General features: G+C 48.4%; 1 protein-coding gene across 4 annotated transcripts in view; it reads right to left on the reverse strand.

Moving 5' to 3' along the window:
- Nucleotides 1-17,816, reverse strand: part of PGPEP1L (pyroglutamyl-peptidase I like) — a 52,189-nt gene that overhangs the window by 3,291 nt on the left and 31,082 nt on the right. For 2 of the 4 annotated variants that reach the window (XM_082617559.1, XM_082617561.1), the window contains 3 exons: nt 12,829-12,951; nt 11,586-11,812; nt 587-1,344 (listed from right to left, as the gene is read on the reverse strand). In XM_082617559.1, the coding sequence (XP_082473685.1) occupies nt 1,104-1,344; nt 11,586-11,812; nt 12,829-12,951 (591 nt within the window). In that variant the 3' untranslated portion in view covers nt 587-1,103. Of the gene's footprint in view, nt 1-586; nt 1,345-11,585; nt 11,813-12,828; nt 12,952-17,816 lie in introns of those variants that run through there. The other 2 variants (XM_082617560.1, XM_082617562.1) reach the window with 2 other exon arrangements.

The raw sequence follows: 17,816 nt of genomic DNA on the forward strand, positions 1-17,816 counted from the left end.
AAAAAAAGATGAATGGGGCTTCCCTGGTGACGCAGTGGTTGAGAGTCCGCCTGCCAATGCAGGGGACGTGGGTTCGTGCCCCGGTCCAGGAAGATCCCACATGCCGTGGAGCGGCTGGGCCCGTGAGCCATGGCTGCTGAGCCTGCGCGTCCGGAGCCTGTGCTCCGCAACAGGAGAGGCCACAACAGTGAGAGGCCCACGTACCGCAAAAAAAACACAAAAGGTGAATGGATAAACAAAATGTAGTCTATACATACAATGGAATATTATTCAGCCTCAAAGGAAGGAAATTCTGATGCATGCCACAACATGGATGAACCTTGAAGACATTATGCTAAGTGAAATAAGCCAGTCACAAAAGGACAAGGATTCCATTTGTATGAGGTCCCTAGAGTAGTTAAATTCAGAGATGGAGGGTAGAATAATAGGTGCCAAGGGCCAGCGGTGGGGGAAGGGTGGAGACACTGTTTAAGGGGTACAGAGTTTCCGTTTGGGATGATGCGAAAATTCTGGAGATGGATGGTGGTGATGGTTGCACAAGTGAATGTACATAATGCCACTGAACACTTAAAAATGGTTACAATGGTAAATTTTATGTTATGTGTATTTTACAATAATTTTTCAATAAAGTTAAAAAAGAAAAAACCAAACACTAAAGACTCAGTGGCTCAGAGGCTGCCCACAGCACCTGGATGCACAAGCTTGGAGGCCCAGAGTAGGGTGCCCGAGTAGCAGCTGCACCTGCGTTTCCCATGGTTGGCCAGTCGCAGGTCATCCCACCACACGGGGCTTGCAGAACAGGTCTGGGGTCCCAGAAATCTGGGCAGGATCACACAGGCCTGCTGCATAGACTTTTAAGAGGAAAAAAATTACTAGCATTTCATTTTATTGTCCGGAAAACCGTAACTGAAGCTAGTTAAGCCCTTGTGAAATGTCTGCCTTTCAGAGTGTTCTTTCTTCTGACAATAAAATAACCCTTTGTGATTTCATTGGGCTAATTCAGAACTTTTTTCCTCTGTGTAAACTGTTTTACAAGCAAATTTTTAAAAGCCTCTCAAAGCACAGTTGAACTCTGCATACAGGACTGAAACATTTAATTTTCTCTAAAGGAGCAGTCTCCCAGTTGGTTCCCCCTGTCTGGAATCGCAAAGGCTGAGTTTCCTGTGAACCAAGCGTTGAGACCTGGCTTTCTCAGTCTCCTCCAGCATTTCCTGGATGATAACTTGCAGGGCTTTTCCCAGCAGGCTAGCCGGAAGTGAAGGAGATAATGGAGGGACATGGACGGGCGCCGCGCACCCATTTCCATGATGCAAAGACAGGTAGTAGGTGTAATCGCAGACATACCTACAACCACACAAAATGCCAAGTTACTCCTTGGACCAACCTCTAACCTCAGTGAAATGTAAGCAGAAGCAGCAATGCAGCATCCGCAAAGCATGAGGGAAGACTGCCACCAGGGAGACCCAGGTTTTGTTCTTCTGCCAAAGAACATGCTGCTGGGAATGAGCCATGGAGAGACCGGCTCTTGGCCTCATGTCCAGCAAGTGGCTGAACCCTGGAAGGGACCAGATTTTCAACCAACTAGTCCAAAACGTTCTCCCCCCAACCCCGGGGACCTTTCTCATTTATGTCTGCATTGAGTCATTTTGTTGTCACAGCTGCTCCAGGTCTTTGCTCACAACCCTGCAAACTCCACCTTTAGCAGGAGTTAACATAAATCTTTAAGTTAACGGATCCAGAGATAAGACAGGAAGAAACAAAAAAAAGAAGATAAGAAACAAACAAAAAAGACTAAATGGAACTAGCTGGGAAGAGATGGCCACAAACCTGACCTCCAACAGACCCTGGGTCTCATTATATGTTGATTTTTCTAAATTCGCATATTAAATGACACATCTACCAGCTGCCCTAACTGGACATTAAGGACCAAAAAAAGCATTAAAAAGGGGGTGGCACTCCACTCCCCTGCAAAAGCCCTGCCCCTTCCCAGGTAGACTAATGCATATGCCTCCCCATCATTAGCCTCACTCCTATCTTTAAAATTAAATCCCTCTCACCAAGTGGGTGATAAGTTGATCTGTAAACTTAGTCCCTGCTTCTCCAATCCCTGACCGCTGAATAAGGCTTAATCCAAGCAGGAAAAAGAACCCTCTCCCGCTGAGGCAGGGCGCATCGGCTCGGCTAGGGCCCGAGCAGGGTCCATACAACTTAATTTGGTAACAAATTCTGGCATCCAACAAGGGGCGCATTCTGTCTGTTAACTCAGGGTTACTCACTGACCCAGGGCCAACAAAGCCGGCTAAATAACTGAGCTGTTTGCCCCAATTCTCAACCGCTGGGCCAGTAAGGGCTACTAAATTAAGCCTGAGGTTGAAAAGCAGCCAAGGATCAAGTGGAGCACTCCTCAGGTAGAGAACATCTCTTTGTTTCACGTGTGTGACGTAAGCCCTAGTCTCTGTTCTTGTTAAGAGTGAAGCTTCAATCTCTGTTCTATGTGGTTTCGTTTGTTCTAATGCTCTTGGAAATACGTGCCACAACTGTGGGCACGGGTTGAGCACTTGAAGGCCACTATGGCGTTTGCCACCATAAAGGATAAGCTGCTCATGCACCAGGGTAGATGAGCACTGGGTACCCTGCCAACCAGAAGCAAATGTCCGTGTAAGCAGGCACACTGTAAAACATTCACAGCCCCAACCTCTACAGCGTTCCCACCTCTAGGGTATAGTCAAAAATGCAAAAGCACACCTTTTGTGTTGGTTCCTCTTGCCCTAACTTGCCATATCGGGGCAAGGTATACGTCTCTGTTGGGTAGGTCCCTCCCCACTACCCTCCACCACAGATCCCTAGGGATCCCTCCTCTGAGACATGAACACTTTAAAAATCTTGTTTTCATCAGATTTCAGGAAAATCACTTTGTCTAGTTGGGGAAGGAAGAAGAGGACCCCCAAACTGTCCAAAGTCCTTGGGTCCTCGTAGTTGAGAGTATAGAAAACTGGACACATACCAAACGGGCATTTGGCCTCCCTGCCTGATTACCTGTAACGGAGCAGGGACACACCTTTTGTGAACAAGCCTCCTTGACTACCGGAGAGGCTCTTTATCTGAGCAATTTATCTATTAGAGAACCCTTATTTCCCACTCCCCCTTCACCCTGTCTCTGGGGACTGCTTGCTGAAAGATATCTCCTACAGCCCCACAGCGGGTCTGGGAACATCTAGTCACTGACTTAAGAGGGGCTTTATAGGGACTTCCCTGGTGGCGCAGTGGTTAAGACTCCGTGCTCCCAACGTTGGGGGCCCGGGTTTGATCCCTACTCAGGGAACTAGATCCCACATGCATGCCGCAACTAAGAGTTTGCAAGCCACAACTAAGCAGGCCACATGCCAAAACTAAGAAGCCGGTGAGCCGTAACTAAGGAGACTGCCTGCCGCAACTAAGACCCTACATAACCAAATAAATAAAATAAATAAACGTTAAAAAAGGGGGGGGGGACTTTATAACTAAGACCCTCTTGGACAGTGTCTCCCCTTCCAGCCCCTGCGAAGATTGGTTCAGGTTTCAGTTAGAGCTCCTAAACCACTTGGTGTGGGTCAATCTTGTGGGATCTGCATAGCCACCAACCCTAAGAAGAGGCCACTGGGAAGTTGGAAACAGACTAAATAAGGACTCCCCAGTATGGGTAATCAAGCCTCTATCCCAGTGAACGTCAAGGTGCATTCTCCATAACTGGAAATTCTTTGAGTAGCGCCCCCTAACAGGGAGACAGCTTATTTTCTTTTGTAACACGGCATGGCCCCAATATAAACTGGCGGGTGGAGAAAGTCGGCCAACTAACGACTCTCTAAATTCTTATACTATTTTTTAATTTTACCTCTATTGCCAGCATTAAAAAAAAATGGGATGAGATCTCCTATGTCCAATTTTTCATGGCCCTTAGCCAAATAAAGGGCTTCTGGAAAAAATACGAGGCTAGTTCAAATTTCTCTTTCCTGGGATTGGAATCTCAGCCTGAGGATCCTCTTGACTTCCTCCCTCTGCTAAGGGTAGCTGCCCCCGCTTCCAACAGTTCACCTGAGACTCCTGAGTCATCGACATCTACCCCTACCTCTCCTGAATCCCCGACACTCTCTACTCCCTCAAATTCACCACCTCCCTACCTGGTGCCCCCTCTTCCGCCCAATGGGTGGTCCCCCTCCCTGACTCTTTCACCTCCATCTCTCAGTACACCTTCCTTGGGGACTAGTCCAATGCACTAGTACCAGCCCTCTGGAATCAAGAAGCTATTTCCCCTTCAGGAGGTTCCCAATGCAAAGGGTGAACTGACCACTGTGTAGGTACTCTTCTCTTCCTTGGATCTCTATAACTGGAAGGATTGATCCAAGGGTTTAAGGGAAGACCCCGAGGGAGTCCTTAATTTAGTCTGGGGAATACTGCACACTCATTTGAGTGGATACCCAAACCTCCTAAACATCTTATTGTCTGGGGAAGAAAAGGTACTGATTATAATTAATGCAAGGGAGGAAGCTGCTAAGACCAATCAAAATAACGTGGGGCATGCTGTACACCAGCCTGGAGCCCAGGCTGTTCCCCAACACGGACCCTGGGTGGGGCCATCTAGAGGAAAATGGTCATCAGCACCTCACACATTTCAGGAAGTTGATTCTGAAGGGCATTCAGTCAGCGAGGAAGAAACTCATAAATTGGAGTAGGTTCAAGGAGTCATCCAAGGACTGAAGGAAAATCCCTCAGCCTTCCTTGAGCACCTAAGGGAGTGCCTCCGAGTGTATACAAACATAAACCTGGTGTCATTGGAAGGGCAGGTCATTATTAAGTACCATTTTATTTCCCAGCATTTCCCAGACATTAGGAGAAAATTACAAAAGTTGGAGCGAGGGCCCACCACACCTACTTCTGGGCTGGTGGAATCAGCATTTCGGATGTTTAACAGCCAGGATCTGGAGGCCTATACAAAGGAAGATAAACAAGCAGAACAAACTGCCAGTTCTCTGGCTTTAGCAATTCAGGGTTCATTGACCTCCAAGGGATGACACCCACCCTCCCACACACACACAAGGGACCCTGTAACATCAGTGAGTCGCCTGGGATTTCGAAGACCATGCCCGCAGTGGAGAGAAGGGCTTAAAGCCAATCAGTGTGCTAACTGCATAGAGGAGGGCCACGGGAAGGGGGACTGCCCCAAATGTCTCCGAAGGAGACTAAGTGGACCACCATGTCCTGGCCCACCCTCATTGGTCACACACATAAAAGAAGAGGACTGAAGGGGCCCAGGGGCTCCTAGGAGCGCCCCGGAAATTACCCCCAGAAGCCTTGGCTGACCCTGACTCTTGGTGGTAAAAAGGCTGACTTTTTAGTCAACACAGGGGCCACCTTCTGGGTCTTGAACACCCAACAAGGCAAAATGACCAAATATAAATGTAAGATAACGGGAGTGAAAGGGAAGCCGCAGGAACGCAATATTATATATAAGAGCACCTTGAGTGCGATTTGGAAGGAAAAACGTTATCTCACTCTTTCCTGTATGTCCCGGAATGCCTAATTCCTCTAATAGGAAGAGATTTACTATATAAATTGGGAGCTACAATTTATCTCAGAGACACAAAACTTAACATCAAAATACCTAAGACTCCCTTTCATTCCGTAGCACTCATGCTACCACCCTCTGCCAAGAATAAGGGCTCAATTAACCTTGAGGGGACTAATCCCTCAGTATGGGACCACAACACTGTGGGCAGAGCCAGGAGGGCACCACCAGTCGTGGTCAAGCTGCGACCCGCCTACAATCACCCAAATAAAAAACAATACCCATTAAGCAAAGAAGCCCTAGCGGGCATTAAGTAGAAAGTCTACTCAAACAAGGGCTTCTTAGACCCTGCCATTTTCCTTGCAACACTCTTAATCTGCCAGTAAAAAAAAAAAAACCCAAGAGATACTGGCTTGTTCAGGACCTTCAAGCTGTAAATGAAGCTATGGAGGAAATCCACCCAGTGGTGTCAAATCCCTACACCTCACTCTCTACCCTAAACTGCGAGAGGATTTGGTATTCAGTGCTAGATTTAAAAGACACCTTCTTTTGTGTGCCCTTAGCCCTGTAATCTCAGTACATTTTTGCATTTGAATGGCAGGTGGCAGCATGAGAAAACAACATTTTTGCTGGATGATTCTGCTCCAGGGATTTAAAAACTCTCCCACCCTTTTCGGAAAGGTTTTAGCTGAGGCTCTTAGTGACCTTGAGTTAGAACAAGGGACTAGGACTTCCCTGGTGGCACAGTGGTTAAGAATGCAATGCAGGGGACACCAGTTCGAGCCCTGGTCCGGGAAGATCCCACACGCCACAGAGCAAGTGAGCCCGCATGCCACAACTACTGAGCCCGTGCACCTAGAGCCCATGCTCCACAACAAGAGAAGCCACTGCAGTGAGCAGCCCGTGCACAGCAATGAAGAGTAACCCCTGCTCGCCGAAACCAGAGAAAGCCCACACGCAGTAACGAAGACCCACCGCAGCCAAAAATAAAATATAAATAAATTAATTAATTTAAAAAGAACAGGGTACTATACTTCAATATGTGGATGACATTCTAATCGCCACCCCACCAAAGAGCTTTTCGACCATAACACAGTTAATGCCTTAAATCATCTGGCCGAGAGAGGATATAAAGTTTCAAAGGAAAAAGCCCAAATCTCCCTCCAGCAGGTAGAACACTTAGGGTTTAATAATAGAAAAGGGGCACAGGGCACTATCTAAGGAGAGGAGAGAACATATTTGCCAGATGGCACCCCTAGTACGAGAAAACAGCTCCAGAGTTTCCTGGGAATGCCTGAGTTCTGCCACATATGGATCCCCAAATCTGCCTTAATTGCTAAGCTCTCATATGAACAATTAAAAAGGAAGGACCTTGACCCTTTTGAGCAGACCCCCAGTTGTGACTGGGCATTCCTAGAACTCAAAAACCATCTCATGAGAATCCCCGTGTTACCCTACCTGAGTCTCCCCTTCCAATCTTCATGTACATGAGAGAGGAGAAACGGCCCTGGGCTTGCTTAAACAAAAAGTTGGACCTCTGACTCAGGTTGTAGCCTGTTTTTCTAAACAATTGGACCAAACTGCTAAAGGATAGCCCCCATGTTTACAGGCTGTAGCTGCTACTTCTCAGCTTCTCAAAGAAGCTAACAAATTAACTTTTGGACAGCCCCTGACCATCTGGACCCCACACCACCTCATAAAGGTAAGGGGGGCAGACTGGTTACCCTCTGGTCAAACCCTCCAAGTCCAAGCCATGCTTCTAGACAACCTGTCTGTGACTCTGAGGCACTGTAATGTCCTTAACCCTGCCTCCTTGCTACATCAGACAGGTCCAAAATTAACTCATGATTGTGAGGAAGTTATGGAACAGGTTTACTCCAGCAGGGCTGATTTAAAGAGCTTCCCTAGAGAGAAGGCAGGATTGGAATGGTTCACTGATGGGAGTTGCTTTATGAAAGATGGAAAACAAAAGGCAGGCTACACAGTGGTTTCTGTCACTGAAGTGGTGGAAGCTAAAGCCTTGCCCTCTGGCTGCTCTGCTCAGAGGGCTGAGTTAATTACCCTCATCAGAGCACTAGAACTGGGGAAAGGGAAAGTTGTCAATATCTACACTGACTCTAAATATTCCTATTCAATCCTACACACCCATGGGGCCATCTGGAAGGAGAGAGGAATGCTGACCTCAGGGAATAAACAGATTAAAAATGGGGGGGGTGAATTATGAGGCTGCTGGAGGCTATACTCCTGCCAAAGAGTATAGCCTGTATTCACTGTAGAGGCCATCAAAAGGGAGAAGCAGAAATAATAAGAGGAAATAACAGAGCAGATATGGCAGCTAAACAAGCAGCAGAGGGTGGGGACAGACTTCAAACGTCACTCCTACTGGTACCCCCAGATCCTAACTCTTACGCTCCCATATACACCCCAGAAGAAAGAGAAAAGCCTTTGAGATTGGTCTATTTTAAAAGCCCAGCATATCAGGAATGGATGGTTAACAATCATGGGCAGCTGTTCTTCCCATCAGCTACTGCACTCCAAGCCATCCGGGAAGCTCACCAGAGCACTCGTTATGGGCAGGAGGCCCTGTGTCAATGGCTCACCAAATCCATGACTAATCCCAACTTCTGAAGTCTCCTTAAACAGGTGGTTGAAGCTTGCCCTGTCTCCAGAATAACCCCAACACTTACCGCCCACCAAGGTCAAGGGAGTGACCCCCACCCAGTATAGAGGTCATCCAGGTCAAGACTGGCAAACTGATTTTACAGTAATGCCCCAGGCACAAGGAAATTTTTAGATATTTGCTGGTTTTGACTGACACCTCTGGCTGGATGGAGACATTCCCGACCCAAACCAAGACTACCTCGGAGATCGCTAAGGCCCTGCTCAAAAAAATAATCCCTCGGTTTGGGCTCCCTAAATCCATTCAAAGTGACAGTGGGCCCGCCTTTGTTTCTCAAATTACTAAGGAAGTCTCTAGAGCCCTAGGAATTAAATGGAGTTTACACTCTTCTTGGAGACCACAGTCTTCAGGAAAAGTAAAAAGAACAAATGAAACTCTCAAAAGAAATTTAGCCAAACTATGTCAAGAGACTCATCAACCTCGGATCTCCCTTCGCCCCACAGCATTTTGGAGAATGCAATTAGCCCCTAAAGGAAAGCTCAGGTTAAGTCCGTAAGAGATCATGTACAGGAGGCCCATTCCTGAAGGACCCGGCTACAAAGCCAACCTTAGGGATATGGACCAAATGAAATATGCCTTACAGAGAGGGGAAATAATCAAAGCTTTACACGCCTAAGGGAATCAGGAACTGCCTTCCCCTTCTGACATGGTTTTACATCCTTTGTACCCTGGGGATTGGGTTTATTTGAAAACCTGGAAGGCTGGAAATCCACAAGACCAGTTAGACCCCAAGTGGACAGGACCTTATCTTGTTATCCTGACCACTCATTCAGCCTGACAATTGCAGGGCATAACTCCGTGGGCCCACTATACCAGAGTGAAGACGGCACCTACAGCTGAGGAAGAAGTTACTGAGCCATGCACTCAATACACCTGTGAACCTGTCACACACCTTAAGTTACTTTTGAAAAGGACTAACTTACCAATAGATAAGTATTATGGTGGACAGGCTTATTAGTTGGCCTTGTCATTACTATTGCCTTACTTGGCTTCTGCTGTTCTGCCAAGCCCCCTCCCTCTGGCAAACACCTCCTCTGTCCATGCTGGACATATGGGATACTGACATTGGAAGCAGGATGAGTGGCCATTATTGTCTATTCTTTCTTCTCTGCTCTATCTATCTCTTACAACTGTCCACAAAGAATGGAAATTCAATGCAATAGTAAATTTCTCAAGAAATTATAGCCCGTGGACAAAATCTATCCCAGTGCTGGATCTGTCACCCCCACTCTCCAAGTGACACCTATGGATTAAAGGTATTACATTTCACCTCTAAGAATGATAACCTCACTCTCACCTTGGCTAAACCTACCCCTCTTGAAGTTCATAGCCCATCCCTAATGCAGCTTCCCTGCTTGGATTCCCTCTAACGAATACAAAGCACTCGTGCCATTGCTCTGATCGTCTTGCTGCCACTGCCCCTATTAAACGCCCCTACCAAAGGGAGGAACTCGCAATAACACCTTAGGGCTGCTCTGGACTCTGATCAATGCTTCTTCCATTATCCCACAATTTAAGTACCCCGGGATGGACTCCTGTGGAAATCTCACCTGTTGGTGCCCTCTGAACCGACCTGATGAATACACACAGGGAGCGGAAGGGAGATGTACTTACTGGAGAGGGAAAATGCCAGTTGTCTGGCATTTAGTATATGGCCCTCCTAAGGCCTGGGGAAAAGCCACTAGTCAAGAATCCCTCAGTAACCCCTGCTATGCGGGTGGGCCTCTCTCCCCACACTGGAAGGGCACCCCCTCTTGGGCTAGCCACTTATGGAGGTGGTTCAACTCCCCAGAACATAAGCTCCCCCTGGGTACCTGTTCCTTTGTGGCCCAAGAATAAGCCAACTGCTCCATCAGACCGACCCCAACTCCTCCTTCCCTTCTCTGGGGTGGGTTCTAGCCCTTCCTTGTTTAGATAATGCCCAGTTGGGGGGACATTGCATGCTAGGCCAGCTAAATTCTCAAAAACCTAGGTATAACCATTCATAATATCACCCTGCCCTGAGATAAAAGAGCAATAGGACTCATTCTGGCAGGAATAGGGACTGCTCCCTGGGGAGGCTTCGCATACCATGAAATCACTCTACAAAATCTCACCCAGGCCTAATTGCTATTATCCTCCTGCTTATCTTTGGGCCTTGCCTCCTTAAGTGCCTTGTCAACTTCCTTAGTAAACAGCTTGAAGCCATCAAATTTTAGATGATACTAACACAAGGGTACAAGCAACTGGGGCTGCAGCTTGGCGACAATCAGACTTATTTTAGGCTAGTCAGGAACAGTTCTGCTCCTCTAATGCAGGGAAAAAATCATGCTCATGTTCAGCAGGAAGCAGTTCAGAAGTCAAACCTTTGCCCTTCAATGCCCCTCAAGAATGAGGAGCAATAACAAGGAAAGGGGGATTTTATTGCCAGAGCTGCTCCAGGTCTTTCTCAAAACCTGCCAACCCCCACCTTTAGCAGGAGTTAACCTAAATCTTTAAGTTAAAGGATCCAGAGATAAGAAAGAAAGCTACAAACAAACAAACAAAAACAGGTGGTACTAGCTGGGACCAAGATGGCCAGGAACCTGACCTCCAACAGACCCTGAGTCTTATTATATGTTGATTTTACTAAACTAGCTTAATATGCTTAATAAGACCACCTACTGGTGTGCAGGACCAGCGATTAAGGACCATAAAAAAGATAAAAAGGGGGTGGCACCTCACTCCCTCAGAAAAGCCCCGCCCCTTCCCAGGCAGACTAATGCATATGCCTCCCCATCATTAGCCTCACTCTGCTTCCCTTTGTCTTTATCTTTAAAATTAAATCTCTCTCACCAGGTAGGTGAGAAGTTGATCTGTGAACTTAGTTCCCACTCCCCCATTATTTGGCCACTGAATAAAGCTCAAAGCCAAAGGGAAAAAGAACACTCAGAGGCCAGGCTAGGACCTGAGCAGGGTTCATAGGACTTAATTTGGTAACAATTTGTTCATTCATTCTTTGCAGGGAGGAGTAACTATCTCCTAGGTGGTCAGAGTCCGGAGAAAAAAAGGTAAATTAATCTTCATCTGGGCTAAACCAGAAGTTAATTCACAACTTTGCCAGCAATAAATAAAAATAAAACATCCACAAAATGTTAGTGGCTCTCAACATCCCCATCCCACCCCTTCTCCTCTGCCAGCCACCAGGCCGGTGAGTGGGAGGGGGCCTCGGAACCAGCCCTGGGCGTGAATGAGCAATGGGCCAGGGTGCAGGGTGACTCTGGGCTGTTCCCCGCCGCCAAGCACCCAGCTGGATGGCACAGGATGGCACATCCCAGGAGGAAGGCTGGTCAGAGGCCACTTCAGCCCTTCCTCCTCCCCTACGTGCCCAGGAACAAAACGCACCTGCCTGCGTCACGGGAAAAGGCCACCTCCACGCCCTCCACCACCGCGCGCCTGCTGACTGCCCTCATGCTGACTCCCGAAGCGATCACTTCCGGGCCATCCGGAAGGCACACGCCACACTCAGGGTGGAAGCCCCGGATGTCGGCATCCCTGTAGCCGCAGTTCTTGCCGCACTGTTCCAGAAAGATGGCCTTGGCGGCGGGGTCCACGCCCACATGCACAACGAGCTGTGTGAACACACGTGGCCGCAGGAGATTAGGGAAACTGAGGTCTGCTCTGCCCCCAGACCACACAGAGGGAGAGCTCCGGGGTGCAAGACACCTCAACATCCCAAATGTGCCAGCATCACCCCCATCCCCTGCCTGCTTCCCCTGATGAATGTGCTGGAACGAAAAACAGCTGGATAGAAACCCATGTGGCATCTAATTTAAATACTTTTATATTTTAAAATATTCTTACAGGGTAGTGTATTCCCCTTTTCCCTGGGGGATCCAGCTGGTATCTAAGCGTGTCCCAGGAGAAGCTTAGCCTTTCTGTGGAGGCTTCCATCTCTTTTATGAAACTCTTTAATAGAGGAAGTTAGTAACAGTCTAATAAAATATTGTTAGAATTTTTTGAGCCGATTATTTTTCCTCTTTGAAAAAATTGCTGATTGTCTTATCAACATATTTGGGGTGTTGTCTTAATGGTTTGGTGGTCTGTGTTTTATTAATATTATCTGGTCGTCGAATTTGGGGGATATTTGTACCAGCTTCCTATATAGTAACTCTGTTGTGGTAAGATAGGCTGGGAGTGATGAAGATGGGCCTCCCCAGGTGGGCCACTCTCCCATCTCCCAGTGGGGGCTGCCCTCAAACTGTTCTCCTAGGTCCAAGAGGTCCTTGCCTCTCAGCCCACCTCACAACCCACCTGCCCTGCAAGGGCCTGGCGGGGACCTAACCCAAGGGCCTCTCTGTTAGGTGGAAACTACCTTTGGGTCCAGGCTGGGAATAAAGCTTCCATTTCTTTTCCTCCTTCTCTCTCTCCAGAGTCTTATTCCAAGATCTACTCTGTCTTTCATCTTAAACTTTTACAAGTAGACCCTTATGAAATCATCTGGGCCCTTACTGGTGGGATGCGGGGGCAGGGTACACTTCAGCCATCCACCCTAGAAACAGTGTCCTGGGGTTCACAGGTTCTGGGTCTCCACCACATAATCAGCTCCCTGTCCCCCAGCCCGACTGCCTCCCCAGCTGTCATTTACTTGCGGTTGAAGATCCTCCCAGATTCTGGTGACCCTCTGCTTCACCTCTCTGTAATCCACTGGCAGTTGAAGAATCCGCAGCTCCACCTCCATGTCACACCCCAGACCCAGCTTGGAGAGTTCCTGCAGAAAGAAACAGGTGGACTCACCTTGCTTTATGGAGGGCCAAGGGGAGTTCCTGAAAAGCCATCATTGGGGTCATCCAGTCCATTCTCAGGGCCTTCTGTGGGCCTGGACCCTGCCCTCAAGGAGTGGCGAGGGGCCAACAGGGGGGCCATGGTTCCTGCCCCATGCACAAGGCCCCACATAGCTGCTTCTGTCAAGGTGCACGTACCCCAGAGGCATGCCTGACCCAGTCTGCAGGTTAGGACATAGTTCACAGAGGGGATGCAGGGGAGTTCTAGGGGACAGATGGGGGTGAGCCAGATGAAGAAGCTGGAGAAGAGTGTGCCGGGCAGAGGGAGTCGCAGAGGCACAGGGAGCTTAGAACAGGAATTTATCATCTCACAGTCTTGCAGGACAGAGGTCCAAAATCAAGGTGTCAGCAGGGTCATCCTCCCTCTGAACCTGGTAGGAGAAGGATCCTACCTTGCCTCTTCCAGCTTCTGGTAGCCCCCAATAGTCCTTGGCTTGTGGCAGCATAACTGCAGTCTTCACATCACCTCCCCTTTGTGCATGTTTGTTTTTGTGTCCAGATTCCCCGCTTTATAAGAACACTTCACCCATTACACTCTATAAGGTGGTGCTTTCCAGAAGGTTGATGGCGTTACTCTTGCCGAAGTAGAAAGTGCAGGGAGGCCAAACTGTAGTCCTCTGTGGCCTTTATAGAGCAATAGGTGTGGAATGGAGTGCATTTGACATTGGACTTGACACCTCTGTGTATTTTACTTATCTGAAAGATGATGCCCAGGAGACTGAAAGGCCCTGCTTCTGCTTATCAGCTGTTTCCTTTCAAGCCTCTAATCTGATGCTCGAACAGCCTTGACTAGAGGTTGACATTAGAATCCCTCCACTGTTGGATTCTAGTGGAACTCCTGGTCTAGGGCTGTACTCCACAAGCAGCCACCTTGACATTTCAGTGCAGGAAATAGGAATAGGCACTCTAGGTGGAATACATACAGATGTCACACATTGCCTCGCATCAGCTCAGGTCATGTTTTGCCATCAAATAGATGAAGGAAAACTTTTAATATTTAGAAACCTCTGGATGTCAGAATTGCAGATAAGGGATTGTGGACCAGTATAAATTTGAACTTGTTCAAGTATTACCATGGAATTATTCTCCAGTAATTTCCTGGCATATTTTCTCTCCCTAACTAGAATGTCTCCCTCTTCCTCTTTCCCTCCCAGTTGTCCCTACAGGGAGAGCTGGAAGCTTGGGAGATCTGCCCTGTCACCAGCTCTAGGGACTCTGCTAAGGGGCAGCCAGCCTCCCCTGGAAAGAGGTGACCACTGTCGCCCACACTGTGGGGCTGGAAGTCCTGGGGCCTGCTGATTCCCCTGGAGTACTATGAGCAACGGGAGGAACAACTGGAGCCAATAGACATCCACCACTGAGGACAGAGGGCAGACAGGAGGGTAACTGCACCTCCACTGGCTGCAGGCCTCCCAGGGCCTTGGCCAAGCTGCCTGGATGGCTATGGGAAGTCTGCAGCCATCCTGAGGTCACCAGTATGTGTGGTAAGCTGTACTGGTGTTGGGAGGGGGAGCTATGGACTGAAAAGATGCCTTCCCCCCGCCAAATTCATATGTTGAAACCCTAACCCCCAATGTGATGGTGTTTGGAGATGAAGTCTTTGGGAGGTAATTAGGTTTAGATGAGGTGATGAGGGTGGGGCCCCCATGATGGGATTAGTGCCCTTATAAGAAGAGGAAGAGAGACCAGAGCCTTTCTATCTCTGCAATGTGAGGGAGGACATAACCAGAAGGCAGTCATCTGCAAGCCAGAAAGAAAGTTCTCACCAGAAACCAAATCTGCGGGCACCTTGATCTTGGACTTCCCAGCCTCCAGAACTGTGAGAAATACATGTGTGTTGTTTAAGCCACTCAGCCTATGGTATTTTGTTATAGCAGCCCAAGCTGACTCATACAGGTGAGCTTCCAGTTGGTAATGAGATGAGGCCTGGTTGAGTTTCAGATACATGCCAGTTCATCCATCCAACTCATTATAACTCTTGAAAGTGACACAGCCAACCTGGGACTGAAGTCAGAATCTGATTTGGGATATTGAGGAACTCCTTCCAACCTGCAATCATGGAAAGAGTCTCCAGACACTGACTTATGTGGACACTCGGCTCCCTCAAGCATGTGTTCTCCCTCTCTCTCTCTCTCTCTCTCTCCCTCTCTGTCTCAGACACACACTTGGTGTCCTGGGCCATCTACACTGTGACCCATGGCAGACAATAGCATTTTACAAAAAATAGGCCAAGCTAGTGGTCATCAGCAGCCAAGCCTGGAATGAGGAGGGAACAGGGCAGAAGGGGGCACATGCAAAGCGAGACCCCGACTACAGTGCTGCAGGGAAAGGCATGGGCTTTGGAGTCAGAAAGACAAAGGTTTGAGATCTGGCTCTGCCACCTTTCACTGGGCAACCTTGGGCATGTTATTTAGGCTTGGTGCATCTCAGTTTTCTCATCTGTGAAATGGGCATAATTAAAAGCCGGAGGGGTTTTCACAAATGTTAAATGATTCACAAAAAGTGCCCAGCACAGCATCTGGCACAATCGGGACTTTATATGAGGGATCGATGTTTATAATTAATCCATATTAATTTGAGAAAGTCGTGCAAGAGGGATTTATTGAAAGTGATATTTATTAGAATTTGATGAGCTTGGGCCTGTCAGATGCAGTGAGTAGAACATTCTGCATAAGCAGTCAGCAGGCCACTGGCTGCCACCACCCTTTCTGCCAAGGAGGGTTGGTTGTTTTAGCAAAGAGAGTATCTGTTCTGTGCAGAACAGAGAGAGCCAGGGGTTTGTGCTTTTCAGACAGGCACACTTTCTCAGCTAGAACTGCAGAGTGTTTTGTGCTCAAGGGGGCAGGGACAAAGCCTGGTATAACCATCACCAAAGTGGAATCCAGGGTACTGTTCTAGCCACAGGAACCACCAGCCTCTGCAGGGAGCTGAGTGCCCATGCCAGGCCCATAATCAAGCAAAAAGCCTGAACCCCACCAGTCACAAAGGTCCTCAGGGATCAGAGAGTCCCGCCTTCTGCCTTTCTCCCACTTCTCCTTGCCTCCATGTCATCCGAGATCTGGTCACCAGGAACACATGGCAGTTTAACAAAGGGAACCGAAAGAAAGAGAAAAGACACCAGTTGCTCTCTGAATTTTTTAAAAAATCCACCGAGACTGTGGCACCAACTGGTGTTGCAAAGCGGTTGTTGCTTTTCCAAAATCTGATTCTTCCCTTATCAAATGAGAGTCTGGGGCTAGTACCAGGAAACAGGAAAGCATTTCTTCACTCAGGCATTCAAGAAAAACTCCCCGAGTGCTTGCAATGCGGTCCTCTGCTAGGGCTTGGCGTGTCCTGGAGGGTCACATTCTCAGAGGAGACACAGACCAGGAACGGACGTGATCACAAGAGTCCTGGTTCCGGTTCCAAGGGCTGTGTTTGCCGCCCCCACCCAGCTGCGGAAGCCTGAGGGTGAGGACCCCCGACTAGGGCATTAGGAAGGGGCCCAGACCCCGCTTTTTTCTCTCCCTACTGTGTGGGTTTGGGCAAATTATTAAAACTTGCTGAGCCTCAGTTTCTTGATCTGCAAAACATAGTAATAACAGGACCTCCCTCACAAGGGTTGCTGTGAAGGTTAAGCAAGACTGTGCACGTGGAGTTGCAGCCTAAGAAGGCTGCACAGAGGCGGCTCTGACTGGGGCTTGGAGGATTAAAAGAGTGTTTGAGGGAAAGGAATAGCGGGAGCTTGGAGGTATGTGCAAACCCCCACCCTCCCTCCCTCTCTCCCTCCTTCCCTCTTCCTTCTATTCTTCTCTCGTTCACTTAGCCATCAGTCATCAGATGTGGACTAGGCACTCCTGCGTGCAGCCTCTGTGCTGGGCTCCGGCTGAGGGTCTTGGAGTGCCTGTGTGTGCATGTCCGGGGGCTGACCATGGAAGAGGAAATGACAGCTACTTCTTCTTGACCTGCAGGGCTGGAAGGGACCTGGGAACCATCGGGTGCTGAGACCCAGGCCTGGGCTCCCTCCGACCCCATCAGGCTGGAGGTGCTCCGGGGAGAGAGAAACTAAGGCCAGAGCTGGGGAGGGGCTCACCAGGCACAGGAAGAAGCCCACAGAGGTGACAGGAGGCCTAGCATACTAAGTATAGGACAGCTACCAGTGGAGCATAATGTAGCCATTCGAAATGATTTTACAAAGAATTTCTTGACATAGGAAAACCCATGAAAAGAAGTAAGTTTAAAAATCAGGATCTCAGACTGTTTCCTGCAGCCATTTATGGAAATGGAAACATACTGAAAATGGTCATCCCTTAAGGGGAGAATTAGGGGAGATTCCTATTTCTTTCTATACTGGTCATAACATTTTCACAATGGAATATTTTTATTTGTAATATTTTTCTGGCTCTGAAAGCTTAACAAAGAGTCCAGTAATCAGACTAGCTGCCCCTGGAGCATCCTCCCTGTGTGCAGGCACTACGCCCAGCACCTCACCCCAGTCCCCCGATGATGTCACCATTTTACAGATGACAAAACCGAGGATAAGTTTAAAAGAAGGGAGGAGTTCCAGGGAGTAGTCACAAAGGAGATGTTACCACAACATTGGGGTCAACTGTTTAGGGCTTGGGATAGCTCCCAGGTCACTCTCCTTTCCTTAACAAAGCCAAGTTCTCTTCTCTACATGTGGCGACTGTCCCAGGCTGAGCCCAATATCTTTTGGTTATTCCTCCACACTAGTGGGTCTCTTGCCTGAAAAATCCAGTATGAAAAACAGTGACCCCGTAATTCCTAATCCTCTAACTAGAGCAGTTGTCTC

This window comes from Mesoplodon mirus, assembly GCF_964341445.2.
Source record: "Mesoplodon mirus genome assembly, chromosome: 4".
In the NCBI taxonomy this organism is placed as follows: Eukaryota; Metazoa; Chordata; class Mammalia; order Artiodactyla; family Ziphiidae; genus Mesoplodon; species Mesoplodon mirus.